At 38.1% G+C, this 15,887-nt stretch overlaps 1 protein-coding gene across 2 annotated transcripts in view; it reads right to left on the minus strand.

Annotated features, from left to right (window-relative positions):
- Nucleotides 1–684: 684 nt before the first annotated feature.
- Nucleotides 685–15,887, minus strand: part of ptprq (protein tyrosine phosphatase receptor type Q) — a 44,129-nt gene continuing 28,926 nt past the window's right edge. For both annotated transcript variants that reach the window (XM_087843102.1, XM_087843101.1), the window contains 20 exons: nucleotides 15,019–15,128; nucleotides 14,636–14,822; nucleotides 14,308–14,546; nucleotides 13,444–13,513; nucleotides 12,950–13,108; nucleotides 12,473–12,734; nucleotides 12,299–12,369; nucleotides 12,006–12,111; nucleotides 11,727–11,855; nucleotides 8,155–8,199; nucleotides 7,463–7,489; nucleotides 7,194–7,275; nucleotides 5,908–5,998; nucleotides 5,682–5,758; nucleotides 5,453–5,587; nucleotides 5,177–5,302; nucleotides 3,611–3,756; nucleotides 3,240–3,375; nucleotides 1,320–1,443; nucleotides 685–1,238 (listed from right to left, as the gene is read on the minus strand). In XM_087843102.1, the coding sequence (XP_087699228.1) occupies nucleotides 1,201–1,238; nucleotides 1,320–1,443; nucleotides 3,240–3,375; nucleotides 3,611–3,756; nucleotides 5,177–5,302; nucleotides 5,453–5,587; nucleotides 5,682–5,758; nucleotides 5,908–5,998; nucleotides 7,194–7,275; nucleotides 7,463–7,489; nucleotides 8,155–8,199; nucleotides 11,727–11,855; nucleotides 12,006–12,111; nucleotides 12,299–12,369; nucleotides 12,473–12,734; nucleotides 12,950–13,108; nucleotides 13,444–13,513; nucleotides 14,308–14,546; nucleotides 14,636–14,822; nucleotides 15,019–15,128 (2,360 nt within the window). In that variant the 3' untranslated portion in view covers nucleotides 685–1,200. The remainder of the gene's footprint in view (nucleotides 1,239–1,319; nucleotides 1,444–3,239; nucleotides 3,376–3,610; nucleotides 3,757–5,176; nucleotides 5,303–5,452; nucleotides 5,588–5,681; nucleotides 5,759–5,907; nucleotides 5,999–7,193; nucleotides 7,276–7,462; nucleotides 7,490–8,154; nucleotides 8,200–11,726; nucleotides 11,856–12,005; nucleotides 12,112–12,298; nucleotides 12,370–12,472; nucleotides 12,735–12,949; nucleotides 13,109–13,443; nucleotides 13,514–14,307; nucleotides 14,547–14,635; nucleotides 14,823–15,018; nucleotides 15,129–15,887) is intronic.

Raw genomic sequence — 15,887 nt, forward strand, 5'->3', positions numbered from 1 at the left:
CATTAAACAAAGTATTTTCCAGTCTTCTATTGCCCAGTCTTTGTGAGCATGTGACCTCAGTTTCTGTTGCTGTAGCCTCAAGGCTTGACATCAAGATTTGACATGTGGTGCATTCACAGATGCTCCACAGCACACTTTGATTGTTAAGAGTGGCTATTTGAGTTACTGTTGCCTTTGTATCAGCTCAAATCACTCTGGTCCTTCTCCTGTACGCCTGGTAACAGCAAGGCCTTTTCTCCCAAAGAATTGCTGCTCAGTGGATATTTCTTCTTTTTCAGACCATCCTCTGCAAACCCACAGAGATGGGCTGTGCAGGAAAATTCAAGCAGATCAGCAGTTTTTATCAGAAAGGCCCGTCTGGCACCAACAATTATGCCATATTCAAAGTCATTTAAACCATCCCTCTTCCCCGTTCTGATGTTCAGTTTGAACCTCTGCAGGTCGTCTCAAGCCGAATGCTTAAATGTTCCTGATGTGTGTGCTAATATGCAGCTGAAATGATGCATCCAACAAAGTGCCTAGTGAGTATATAACCACAGCCTTGGATTTAACGGTTATGTTAGCTATTAAGCTACTGCAGACTTCCCTTGTTGAAACAGCAAGACTCACTAATTTGTAACTCCCTACTGCAACGTCAAAGTGCAGACATTTGATGAAACAGTCAAGTGGAGAAAGTCTCGATTGTTTCTTTTATTTTGCAAATCACTCTTGAGAAAAGATAACGAACATCTCAACACAGTTATAAAGAGACTGAAAAGCCCCAACACCACTTTGGCTGAAAAAAAATACCTTAAAAAAAACACAGATGATATGAACATAATACATAATAATAATAAGACAGTGAAATCGATTTGTGCAAATACCTGTAGGCTTACACTTGTGATAGAGCTCTCACGATCAGCTCACAATTTCTCATTTATTCCTGTCCTTTCGGAACTTTGTCCCTGCTCTTCACTTTTTTCCCTCGCAGTGTCTTTGGAAACAAGTGTTCAAAAAGTTCAATATAAAGAAGACTGTGCTGGGAATAGATTTTGAAGTGGACTGAGTGGAGTTCTTCAGACAGATCGTTGAGTGCAGATATTCATCTCTTGTTGCTCTTACTTTGGTTTGTCTGGATGGACCTCTCCATCTCCAGGATCTGCCCACAGAGGATCCAGGATCACCCCAAAGAAATCTCACAGATGTTCCTTAGTCAGTTTTTTACATAGTGGTCTCCTCCCATTCCAGTTCAACATCACCTGAAGAGCAATAAAACCTTATGAGGTGAGCACTGAGCTGCATGTTTGTTTGTTTTTTTAAGTATGACCTCATATATTTACCTTCCATGGCATCCAGGGAGTCCATCTTCTCCAGAGCAGAGTAGCTAACAAACCATATCGACTGGCTGTTGCCTTTGTTGTTTAGAAGTTCCAGCGTACTTTGGTGCAGGAAGATGTACTGGGCCTGACAGCACACATATGCATAGACATATTTCTGCTTATTCAGACCATATGTTCTTTTGCATTAATCGCACAAAGAACAGATGTTGATATGAACAATGATATAGTCCTAACAAAAGAGTGGGAAAAGCAGATTAAGTTTGAATTGCTGTGGTACGAAGATTGTACCACTTGATTTATTTTTCAGAACTAAAACTTAACAGAGGTGATTTAAAGCCAGAGACATGTAAATTGGCTGTGTGTGAATGGCTTTGCATCTCTGTGAGAAGTGGTGACCTGTCCAGCCAACCCTCCTCAAAATTTCTTGCTGCTTTACTTGGTGATTAAGTGGTTAAAATAATGAATGAATAGATGGATGATTTGAGATGTGCAAAAATACTTTGGTATCTTAATGGCTGTGACGACAACACCTCTTGGTGGTTTTTGCTTTGGACGTTTTATTTAGTTTCATTACTTTCAAATAAAGGATTTTGAAAGAAAACTTCAAGCACTCAGCAGTGCAGAAAAACTGGTTCTGGGTTGTCGCTCTGTCTTCCAAGATGACAACAACCAAAAACATGGTGAAAAACTACGTCCAGAAGATCAAAGTGAACTGGCCTGAAATTGAATCCCATCGAAAATCTTTGGGGTGAACTGAAATTTGAGAGATTAGTCAAAGCAAAGCTGGCTGGGATTGCTCAGGGAACATGATTGTAAATGACTGTAAGCTGTTATCCAGCACAAAACACAGCTGTCTATTAGCAATAGTCAAACTAGGATGTTTGGAAATGTGTTAAAAACTCCTTATTCTGTTTAACAGGACTTGAAATACTTCCCAACTATATTCCCAAATAATTTTGTCCTTATCTCTATAGTTTGAACTAACAGCAGTTGTGTAATTCATGAATACTGAACTATGAATGATAGAGTCTATTAGCCAGTACAGTCCCAGTCTTTGACGTTTCAAGTGTATTGTTTAGTCCTATGTGTGGTTTGAGTACTTGTGGCTTTTGTAATTAATTATAATTGTCATTCATGGTCTTTTTATTTCAGCAGGAAACTGGACTACGTTTGCAAAATCTGATGGACTTTTACAACAACATCAACCCTTTGATGCCATAAACACATAAGTAGCTCAAATCAATGACTGTAGAAAACTTTTAAAGTGTCCTTTTAAAGCCGTCTGAAAAAGGCACTCTGCTTCAGAGTCTCAGCAAGGACATTTATGAGTTTGTAAAATAATCAATATGAATGATGTCCTCAGGCATTGTACTAATAGCTAGCCTGGCACACTGAAAACTGAACTCTCAAAGAATCATGCCTTCAGCAAGCACAGCTCTCATAGCTGCAGACACTACAGGCTCAAATCCCACAGCCAGATAATGGACACAAAGACGTGGAGAAAGTCTAGCAACAAGAAAACAATTACACAGAAGAAGCACAGTAACCACAGCAGGCAGAGAGTCTATACAGGCACTGACAGACAAATCAGCAGTCCACAAGTAAACACTAGGGTAAATATAGGAAAGGTTCAAGCTGATTCAAAAGAGGGAATCCTGCTCAGCGCTTGCTTTTAATCCACCGCCAAATCATTCCCTTTGTCAATACTAAAATTTTCCGAATATCTTCTGATGGGGATGAGATCACAGCAGGGTACAAAGTAAAAAGTAGGGCAGCTACATTTCCATTTGTCAGTCTTTGATGATTCTTAAGTTTATTGGAAGAACTTAGGATAAATAAATAAAAAATCATATTTATTCTATTTATCATGAAGCTCACATGCAAAAGGATAACATACTGCTGCACTTATGGTAAACTTACCAGATTCTGTACCATACACATCCTCTCGCTGCGCAGTTCAGCCACCAGCCCATAAATATCGACAAAGTCATGATCTCTGACATGCTGAATAAGATGATCCAAAGCAATAAACACACCTGTTCTTCCTACGCCAGCGCTAAAGAAAATGCAAGAGAGCAAATGCCATTATACTTTCAGCTGTACTGTTATACCACACAAAAGGATTTAGGTCTTGTTTGTAGGTGTAATACAAAAGAGGATATGAAATTACTGACAGTGAAGCATTTATTGATAATCTGTTGATATGAGACTCAATTTTAATGACCAAAAATTAAATATTTAGCTATAGTTCATGCAATGTTAGTCTCCCTTACATGAAGCTGATAGCGTACCTGCAGTGGACAACAATAGTGCTATTGTCCTGCCTGTGCATTCGGACAGCTTTGACAAACTTAATGAGCGTACTGCAAGACTCTGGAACGCCGTGCTCAGGCCATGATGTGTAATTGAAGTGGCGGACCAAAATGTAGTGCCCATGCTGCAGGACAGGAACACACATAACAGGAAGTCAAGTATAAACTCTGTTTTTATGGCAGATTTTTTTCAGCGATAACAGAGATAACATTTATTATTTTTCTAACAATGAACAAATTTAATTAAAAGGATGTAGGCTCTCTCAAGCCACCAAACTACTGATGGAGAAATGTCAAAACAAAACTTTCTTAATGTAACCAGAAATGTAATTCCAAACTAAAAGTTTGTGTGAGCATCGTCAATATGCCTGCACATCTTACTACCAAAACAAGATGGTTAGAGAGGCCTACACTCTGGTTTCCTATGAAACACATGTAGTTCTAAAAAGATGTAAAGCCTCCCCTATCATTCAGCTTTATTACATAGAGTTTACAAGATTTTTTTTTTATATATTTTCTTATATAACATAAAATTCTGATAATTTTATAATTTATCACCCCAAAATTGGGCAGTGCCACCATTACTTTTAAAATTCATGTTACAGGTTCTACTAAGAAACCAGTGCTTTTGACACCAAGAGTCTCAAAAGACAAGTCTGAACTTAGAGCTCTCCTTATTGGCTGTAGGTAAAATTATTTCCTGCTCCCAAATTCCTATAAAACTGGAAGAGCTCGACATAAATACCAGTTCAGCTTGAAAAGGGTAGCTGGAGTCCCAACATTACTTTACATTCAACAGTGTCTTCTGATGGCTACCTTATGCACATCACTGAATCACTTTTTCCACCTGCACCCCTTAATAAAGCAAAAATGTTGTCTTTGCAGTCAGTGGATGATGCTGTTTCCTCCATACTTAATCAGTTTAATGCCTTTTTGTTCTTCATCAAGTTTTTCCATGTTATTCGCTCATCAATAAACCAGTAAACCTGTACTTTAGTTTGCCAGAAGTGTAAATTGTTCAGCCTGTTTTAATAAACCAAAGGTTTTTTAAAGCAAACCTTTTCAAAGGGTCATTCATTAGAGGAGCTGGAGAAGTGGGGGCATATTAGCAGATGGTTTTTATTTTTGTTTAGTCTTTTAAATCTTATTAGTTATTTTTTGACGAAAAGAGAAGTTGCTTTTTCTTTTTTAATTGTAAAAAAATAAAAGAACTAAACTAAACAAAAAAAGCCAATTTATCCTCATAAAATAATAATAATAAAATGGCACCATGTTGCCTAGCAACCACTTAGCGAAGAATTAAAATAACACTGATATAGTAGAGCAGAACCTGAGCACTGCAGGTGACTCGTAAAAACATGCAATTTTTTTAAGTATCTCCACTTTCTAGGTGCACAAATAGACCAAACAATACTGTATCACTGACATGAACTAATATTACTATTGCATGCACACATATATTTCAAGTCATGTGTGCACTGTAAGTGTGCATGTGTGCATGGTAGCCGGTGAATGCTCACTTGACGGAGGTTATTGGCGCCATACCTTTTCTACTTTCAGAGTTCTGATAGTCCAGTCAGGAAAGACTTCCTCTGACACCTTTGAGATGAGAATGTCACTAAACACTGACATCGGCTTGTTGTCTTCAGGCCAGTACTTGTGACATCGAATCTGAAATGTCACACACACCCACACACACATACATCAGCTCTTTAGAGCAGACATAAGCATCCAGGGAATGAAGCCCAAATACTGGCTTGTACTCTGAATGCTAATAGCAGTGAGGTTTTTTTCTAACAGTGACAAATCTCTCATACGCACTCTGCCTTTCTCATAACACTGAGTGAGCATGGCGATAGTGCGGGTTCCCGTTTCCCAGATCATCCTCCAAAAATCAGCCACAGTGCCCGGCAGAGGGCCCTGGGTGGCTATGAACTCATTGGGACACAAATAACCCTACAGACACAGAAAAAAGGAGACGGGGAGGCTTACATCTACCCTTATGCATGTGGATGTCTATCTGACAGAATCGTGACTAACTTGTACTCACTGAGACAAAGCTGGCATTGATGTAGTCTGAGCCTGCAGTGCCAGGTTCAGACAGCAGTTTCACTCGGTTGTTATTATCTAAAAACAGTACAGGGATAATAATACAGCTGAATTTAAATATATGAAATGCGACCACAGTGAAGCAAACAGCAATGCGAGATAGGAACAATTCTGGTACGTTGTAGGCGCAACGGCCTTGAAAAACTAATTTCAGCCTGGCAACATACAAGGTTTGATGTTTGGGAAACGATTTTTGGACTTGTTCCACGGCAGGTCAGCGTCTGTAGTGGCCAGGTCCTGCAGCAGCTTTGGGAGTTCCTGGATGGACAAAATATAACACATCAGTATTCACAGAAACACACAAAGGTCAAGGCTACACTTTTTGCCAAAGTAAAATCAAGGGCCACGAGTGAGTGAAAGATAAAAGTAAAAACAGGTGACTACTCACCCATTTCCTGCTGGCAAACTCAAAAATAAAACTCACAGTCCTTTTGACTTCAGAAAATATTATCTAATATGTATGTAAATGGTAGAACAGGTTTAGTTTTAAAATTATGCATTACTGAAACATCTAAGGTCAAAAATTAGTGAATTATCTAATGTATTAAATGTAATATGAACCACTAGTTTTTCATTTTCTTCTGTATTTATTTATTATTGTAGTCATTCATTTTCCATGTATATCTTAAGATTTTCATCTACTGTATTAACACTGCTTTACAAATCTACTATCAAAATCATTTTGTATGTTTCTGTATGGTTAAAACAACCAGTATCCCCAAGTTCTTTAAAAAAAAAAAATATTTTCATGCTAAAATATAATTAAAATATAATTATTGTTATTATCATTGAAAAGCTGAATAAAAACAAAGCAAGTTTGATTAGAGTGACAAATTACAGTTATTTATTTGCATTCCTAAAGAGAGAAAAATTGTTCTAGTGGTTGAATATTATGATTCTCTGAGAGATCAAACTTAGAATAAAAACCTGAGTTTGTTATTTTGTTGCTTTGCCTTTGTATTTCTTGACAAATACATCAAATCCTGTAACCCAGTAACCCAGAGATATCACATACATACTCATTTTATGTATTCACGTGAAGATGTAAACAGAATTATTTACCAACTATTATTAAAAAAACAGTATTTTTAAAGTATTTAAAGTATCAGCAGCATTTCTGAAGAACCTAGGCATTTACCATGTAGCTGGTGTTGATCAACTAATAGGTGAAATCTGGATCAAATTACAGAATGACACATTTGCATGAAGAAGCACAGATGTATAAAAAAATGCAAAAAGACTTGTAATTAATAAGGACAATTTAATTGAAGGCAAAATTGGGGTAACTTTATAAAATGTTCTCTACATTAATTTTTAATAATCTGTTAATAATCTACATTTAATGGCATATGAATGTATATATTTAACTTTATCTATTTTACCTCTGTTTTTGTATTTATAGTTTATTTATTGGTCTGGCATGCACAGGGTAAGGTTGTAAAGAAACACGTACAGAAAACTCCTCCTGGAACTTGGAATTGTCATTGGCACACAGATCCTCTACATGCTGCAGAAAAGACTTCTTGTTGACAGGCCTGTCGGTGAGGGCGGGGGAGAAATGCACTGAATGTGAGAAGCAGAAGAGGATGCACAGTAACTCTACGCCTATATGTGAGTTTCTTTAAACACATTCAAGGATACAAGCAAGACTAAGCAGCACAGGGCAGACTCTTTCATACTGCACTGTGTGCATATTTGAAATATTTACACAGGGCGACTTACTTGAGTGATTTCCTGTAGCTGAGCAGCCTGGATAAAAATAGACAGTAAAAATCAACCAATATAAACAAATTCACTCAGTAATCACAGCCCACACGACAGCATTTTCTGTCCACGACAGAACTGAACGGATCCCCACTTCAGACAGAACATGGCGATGTGTTGAAGGCAGGGACGGTTAACCATTTTTTAATCGCTTTGGTTAAACATCGACACAGACTTTGATGTTTTGTTCTAAAGGAATATGTGAACATCAGTAGCATCAATTGAATGCAGCTATTCCCCCGGGGAAGCCTTCTTGTTGCAGCGCTGTGACATGCAGCTACGCAGATCCTCAGCCATCGATAAAGCTTACACATTAGTACCCTACAAGAGTGCTAAGCCTTCCGAGCAAATTTTAGATAACAAGTTGGCAAACAAATTAAAATGGTCTTAAGCAGAGGTCTGTCAGCAACTCTCCAGCTTCCCTGACATTGATGGAGAATAGGGAGCAGTTTGTAGGTAATACATTGATGTCACTGATTTGTTCAACTTTTGATCTCCACTGAAGGTTTACTAAGCGGCACAGATGGATTAATTAATGAAAGCTTAATGAGTAACACTGTGATGACACACATGCACGCAAAGCAGACTACAGCTTACAAACAGATATATGCAACAAAATGTGCCACACACATGCTAAAAGCCCAACTTACTGGATCACATAAATCTCTTTCCGTCGAAAGAAGAATGAAGAATACCTGGTGGGAGAGAAGTGCTCAGTGAGAGAAAAACAAAAGCCTAAGCGAGCAAATGCAGGTGCTTAAGTTGTGCGGAAGAAATCTGGCTAAATACAATGAAATGTGTGTTATTTTAATATGAAACTCAGCAAAGCATTAGTGCAGGCATACCACAGAGTCAAGGACAGTCCTCATTTAATGTAGATCAGCTGAAAATAGATGACCTCAGTGCAAGGGCACATCAGCTAAGGACTTAGCTGGTACCCTTCTATGCATCTAACTGGAAAATATATATTAAGTTGCTTGAACTTGTCTCCTGTTGCTGCTGCACCTGCAGCTCCCTTTGCAACCCATCTCCAGTCTATCTCCTCCCTTTAATGCTCTGCCTGACCACATTGCCAAATATAAATTGTTGTAAACTGCAAATGATGTTGAAAATTAAGCTGCCAGGCAAGAGGAAAAAAAGAAGAAGAGGTTTGTGGATGTAGTGATGGAGGACATGCAGAGGGTGGAAGTGACAGAGGAGAGGATGCTATGGATAGAGTGACATGGAGGCATTGAGCAGCCAAAAGAAGAAGATGGATATTCTTGTGAGAGAGGTAGTGTGTATAGAGACCTCGTTTCATCACCTAACTTGGGAAGAGAGTCTGGTTACAACAAAGCATAGAAAAGAATCTGTCCTAATGACCGCAATGTGAACTGCGTATGGATATTTTGGTTCACATTTTTTTGCTTGTTTGAAACTTAAAAAGAGTGGTTGTCAAACTGTCCTCAGGAACTGCATCCTTTATCAATTGCCTAATTAGAAGAGATAAGTAGCAATTATCCTCTGCAGGGAAGAACTTGTATTTATCTTCTTGTAATTAGGTTCTGTGTTTTAATGCTCGTACACGGTCAACTTTTCCTGAAGACAGACACATTTACTTGCCTACATGGACCTCTTTATTTTTGTTTTCTGTTGTGTTTTGTCAGTATGTGGCTGACAGTATTCTTTAAATGTTGTGGAAGGAAGGGGTTCACTTAGAGGTTGTTTAAATGGCAAAATCTATTTATGCATTGTTAATGGCTACACTGTTAAAAAAAACATCTTAAAAAAACGGTAATATTCCGGCAGCTGTGGCGCCAAAATACTACCGTAAAATAACAGAACTTCCTCGTAAAAATACGGTTATTTCCAGTAATGACAATACAGTTTGTTGCGCTAATTTTACATGGAATCTTGCCTTTTCAAGTGATTTTAAACATTAAATTAGGAACATGTTAATGTGATTAAACAATGAAATTATCTATAAATAGGGAAAAAAAACAAATCGTAAAAAAACAGTAATATTCCAGCCAGTGGGGCGCCAAAATACTACCGTAAAATAACAGGAAATAACTTTCTCATGAAAATACAGTTATTTTCAGTAATGAAAATAGAGTTTGTTGCGCTAATTTTACATGGGATTCTGCCTTTTCCAAGTGCTTTTAGACATTAAATTAGGAACATTTTAACGTGATGAAACAATGAAATTACCTATAAACAAGGTCAATGAATGTGGCAATATGAATCATAATACGTAAATGTACAGAAATATACAGTTAACAGGTGGTTTAAATAATAATGGATTGCATGCCCTGGGACAGACTGACAGAGGCGAGGCTGCCATATCGCACCATCGGCCCCTCTGGCCATCACCAGTAGGTGAAGAGTCTTGACCACGGACACAATACCGAGAGTGTCCGAGCCGGGGCTCGAACCAGCAACCTTTTGATCACAAGGCAAACTGCCAACTCTTGAGCCACGATCGCCCTAAATAGCATTGATAATAATACTTGTGTGATGTAACACAAGCTTATAGGAATCATGTTATATACTTTTCCATAGCATTACATTTGAATTCAACAGTTCGATCTTTCAAATAACGGACAGATATTTGTGAAATCATGTTACATTTGTGAATGTATTTTAACAATCTAAATATGCATATGTACAGACAGATACATTTAATAATCATGAAAATTATGTTTTATCACATTACAGTGATTTAACGTTAATTTACATTTGAAATGTGAAGTCACAGTCTATTTACGTAACTTTAATGATATTCTAGAAGAACAGAACAAAACTGTAAAATGCACAGTAAAAAAAATTATATTAGGATTTTTTCCTACAGTGCTGCCATACCCGCGACCTTGTGGTTGTTAGTTCACATTCATTGGCCGATGCTTAGCGTCATGTTATTATGTGTCCCAACATCCAATGGCATGTCACATTGTTTTCATGGCCACACCCTCACCCCAGGTGCAGAGGCCTATTTCTGTTCAGGAATGTTGTGAATACTTTGAGATTTATATTAATTGCAATTCCTACCTCTACATTTATTTTTTAAAATATATAATTAGCACAGCGTGGACGTGCAATGTTTTATATGTTTTTTTTTTTAGTTTTTATTCTTATTAATTATATTTTCACTTGTTACCTCTGAATTATTGAATCAGACCTAGATGACATGAAATTTTCAGCAAAATTATAATTCAAATACTCCTTTAATTATTGATTATTCTCATTAATTTTCGATCATTTTATATATTTTTCCATAGTATTACATTTGAATTTAGCAGATCATTCTCTCACATGACAGACAAATATTTGTGAAATTATGATACACTTCTGAATGTATTTTTACAATCTAAATATGCATATGTACAAAAAAAACAAGACAATTGTGTTTTACTATATTTACAGTGATGTTATGTTATTTTACCTTTGACATGTAAAATCACAGTCTACTTATGTAAATTTCATGATATTCTAAAAAGACAGTACAAAGCTGTAAAATATACAGTAAGATACTTTGACATTACTATTTTTTGGAACAGTGTAGATATATATATAGAGGATTTACTATTACAAAGCATTTGGCAGTATAATATATACAGTAACATTTCTGCTTATTGGACAAACTGCTCTACCTATTAGCTGCTGATTAATGAATCGGATTATAAACCAGTGTTTATAGTGCGTACATATTATTTTTCCTCAAGTTTACTGCTATACATCGGTGGCACTCAGAAATTATAAACAACAACTAAACCTGAGTTTGATTCTCACCAGATTCAAAATTGCAGCTTGTAAATGAAGAGCAGCTTGCACCACTTAGTGTCTGCACTCTTGTTTGTGCCAAAGACAAAAAAAAACCTAGTAAAGCTAGATGCTAAATTTGTCTGAGAGGATGGTGGGAGAAAGGAGACAGGAAGACTTGTCTGTTCTGCAGAGAACTGAAGATAAATTATAAAGCCACTTTAGTGCTGCATTGTGTCTCTGTGCTGCTGCTATTTTCTGCACAAACTCTACAACACTAGAAGATTTTGTGCTGACAGGAGCGCACATCAAGTTGGCTGCAGCAAAGGCATTTTTTGTCTTGTTGCCTGAGATTTAAGATCGTGTTTGGAGAGGCTAAATTAAGCCTGAAGTCATGTAGTACGCACCCTAATTCGGTTGCCTGAAATGTGCATGTTATATTCGTCAAAGTGACGCTTTTAGATTAAAACTAGCACAAACTTACTGGTTGAGTTTTTCTTGTTTTAGCTCCATATCTGCTACGGCGATCAGCTGATCCAGCTTACACTTAGTCTCTATGATCTCTGCCTCTCTGGGCGAATACGTCCCACCTTCCTTTTTACGCTGGTGGATCCTGACATGTCAATAAATCAAACAGGTAAATAATGATACAAATACATGTGTAAAATGAGTGAAGTTTTGTTTTCAAATGGTGTAATGCTCAACTAGCCACGATTAAGACTATTAATATATGCAAATGAGTGAGTGTCTTTCGCCATCTTACTTGACTGAGCCACAGATGATGAGGATGAGTAACACAGCCAAGAAGAAGGAGAGCAGAACGCCCAGAATTATCTGCTCTTCTCTGGTCAACAGCCCATCGCCTGGAGCTGGAGGGTCACAGAAATGGCAATAAAGCAACTCACGTATTGGTCATTAATTTTACAATAAAATGATGCATTAGTAAATTTCCCCATACTCCTTAACAGAGAAGAATTCACAGAATGATAAACATTAATTCAAAAAAAGTAGAGGGCTTTGCCACACAGGTTACCCGTTTCCTTAGTACAGCAGTACCTGTTTTGATATGCTCCGAGTATTCAGAGTCTGTGTATTCCCCGTTGATGTTAGTGGCTCTGAACTTAAACCTGGTAAATATAAGACAGCACACAAGACTTTGCATTAGCTTTTACTAACAATAAACATAAAAAAGTTCTTTTTTTTATTAGACTGTGTATGTGGCGCACTCACACATAGACAGAGTTAGGCTTCAAAGGTCCATTGCAGAAATGCTCAGTGTTGTTGCCCGTGCAGTCATCGCTCTTGCCGATCACATATTCTGCAGCAGTTTGGTTGTACCTCTGTGACCAACCATCTCTAAACACACCTCTGAGATGTGCATTCATACTTGAGTCACTGCACGGGGGGTTGGTGAACCCTGAGTCAGTAAAGTAAGGGACGGGATGATCATTGTACGCGCTCTTCCAGTTGGTCACGTTCTTGTTGTCCTTCACTGTGGCAAGATAAAGGTTAGAGAGGAGAAGAAGTGCAAAGAGGCCAAGTCAAATTTCAGCTGCTTAAGTTTTTACTTGCTTTTTTCTTTGAGGTAGGGACAAAGTAACATAGTGTAAACTCTGATTTAAAACACACACACATACAAAGGCAAACGCCCGAGTCGAGTGTATCCAACTAAAAGTGATGGCTGTCAATGTTTTTTAAGAGTCATACCCCCTGACTCGGCCACGATGACCTGAATTTTTGTGATTGGTCCATTGTCGTCACTATAGAAACATGCAGGCATGTGGATGGTGATACTCCTGTGGGTAACCATGGCAACCCCTCCATAGCTCAGCATTGCCTGGGGTTTTTGGGTTGGCTTGGATGGGGCTGAAACACACACATACACACACAACCACACACATGAGCACACCCAGAAACACACACACACGTGTGTGCGCAGAAGTTGCGTCTGTGTGAGAAGATGTACTTTTAATCTGCCACATTTACATATATAACACGGCAAACAGGCTGGAATAAATGCATAATTAGCACCCATCTAATAATACTGCCAAGATACATTTACTGTATCAGAGCGGCCCTGAATGCCGAGCAATAATACTGTGCAGTGGTAGTTTTCTGTCTCACACTATGCTGCACTGCTGCATCAAGAAAGAAAGACTCTGGAGCATTGCAGAGCACAGACAAGACAGACGGGCTTGTACCTTTGATCCCTGTAGTAATCAGGACACGTGAGCTGAGTGGGCTCTTGCCAGCCCCGTTCTTTGCTGAAATCTGCAGTCAGACAAGCACAAGAGAGAAGGGAATACAAAAGTAAGAAAGACCAGCACAGAAAGGAATTAAAGCATTGAAAAGTTTAACAACTCCAAGCTTTTGGTTGATGGTAGGCTTGGTTGTTTGGCTAGTATAGGTGCGCTGGTGAGATCATAAAGTTCTATAGCTGAAGTTTCCCCTTCAGTTGTCTCCTTGTTGTCTCCTTCCTTTAAGAGCAATCTTTGAATTGCTCTTAAAGCTTTAAGTTGGTCCATGGAAGCCCTGTTCTGGCCAATTGTGCTTTTACTTCACCTACAACGTCAAACTTACAGAGCAAGAACCAACTATCTCAAGCTGATCCAAATTTCATTTCGAGAATTATCACCAGTGCTCAGAGTTCCAGCTACAATTTAGAGATGAAGCTGCAGTTTTTTAGAGACAGAGCCCACAGTTTCATAGCCAGGGAGTACATTATCAGTTGAGTTACGAGGCCTGTTAAATTTTTCCACTGGGAATTTTCCAGGAATCGGAGGGAAAACTTTTAGAAGAACTGCGGTGTATGCCAGCATGAGTCTGCACACAAGGGAATGAAAAGACACTTTTGGTCGCAAGTATACTTACTTCACTGTAAACTTACACTACAACCATGATGTTGGATAATCTGAGCCATCTGATGAACCATTTGCACAATACTGTATATTTGTTTTATAATTTTTTGGGGAGATTGTTTTTCTTACATGGAGAACTTACACACCGAATCTCAAGTTTGCAATGAAAAGAAAAGAATTCACTTCACACAGCGGTGTGTTTTTTACCTGTAAACTGTAGGTTCGTCCTCCCTTTAGCCCTTCTATTACAGCATCCATCGTGTTATTCTCTTTTTGGATGATGTTAAGGCTAATGTTTCTGACCAGCTGGTCCTTCTCAAAGATGTATACAATGTATTCTGTAATGTTTCCATTGGGCTCCTCTGGAGGGTTAAAGGTCAACTTCACAGCACGCACTTCCTCTGGGATTACTGAAACTGTCACATTCTTTGGAGGGTCTTTAGGTTCTAGGGTCAGATACAAGACAACAGTATTAATTTGGTCAACTCTAAAAGTGGGCAGAAGGTGGTGCAGGCACTACAATGTGAAGACGTACCCTCCTCCTTTGTTTGAAAGTAAATGGGTCCAATGGCTTTCCCATCACTGCTAGCGTGCTCCAAGTCACCAGTGAAGGCAGTGATAGTCACAGAGTAACGACTGAAAGCCGTCAAGTTAGTAACAACAATGGTCATCAACTCCCCTGGAGTCCTGACTATTGAGATATTCACCCCGGGACCATCCACCTGGCATTACAGGACATTATATAGAAAAGTTATTAAGTTATACTGGATTGCTTTTATAGCCTTGTACTTAAATTGCTACTGTTTTTTGAAAAAGCCTGAACAACATAATACCCTGTTGAGCTGTTCTAAGAATTTTGTTCTACAGTTCATTGGTGACATGCTCATATTTGTGACAAACACAGTCTAACGAGATGACCTGCACAAGATAAGAAGTCAGTCCAGAGAGAACAGCTGGAGCGTCCCACGCAATGTGAAAGCTGTTGGAGGTGGAAGTCACTTTCAGGTCACGAGGAGGAGCATCGGGGTCTGAGGAAGGGAATGAGAGAAACACTGAAAACTGAAAAATGAGTGGCTCCGGTTAGATGAATCAAACAAGACTAAACAAGATAAGGTAATTAATATTTTCTTTGTTCTAAATACTGAATTAATGAGCTGAAGACTTTCCTGCATACATTAGTTGTACTTGGCAGGAGAGGTCGAGTATTTAATTTGGCCGGAACATATTAGATAATAAAATTACTGCAGCAATGCAGGACATGTCATTGCAAATGTATTAGGTATTATAGGTTATTGGCATGACTAACAATTTTAATACTTTAATTGCTAAATCTTAACATGTTTACATTAATAAAAAGGTACTTTTGTTGCATTAGTGTTAACTGATCATTCTTTGGGATTAGCAGGGATCACTTGGTCCACCTCACTTAAAATGCCTTTCCTGTAGTTTTGCAGTTGTTAGATGTCATCATATGTTGTATTTTAGATTGGCATATAGATTCATTACATGTGCAGTCCAATAAATATCAGTATAATTTCTTATTCAGCTTCTATTTAACCCATTTATACCATAATTATTACTTTTTTCTCTTTCATTTGTCAAACACATGTGTAATAATGATGTTACAACAGCCTTAGTATTTTGGTAATTACTACTTAATTACACACTGCTAAACTATATTGATATAACATCTAAAGACATCTTTCAGAATAAAACAACTGACCATGCCTGTGTTTGCTCGTGTTGCTAATGAAACATCAGACAAGCTGTGTAATTTTGCTGGTACG

The sequence above is a fragment of the Neolamprologus brichardi genome, chromosome 7, assembly GCF_056152115.1.
Source record: "Neolamprologus brichardi isolate AB-2024 chromosome 7, ASM5615211v1, whole genome shotgun sequence".
In the NCBI taxonomy this organism is placed as follows: Eukaryota; Metazoa; Chordata; class Actinopteri; order Cichliformes; family Cichlidae; genus Neolamprologus; species Neolamprologus brichardi.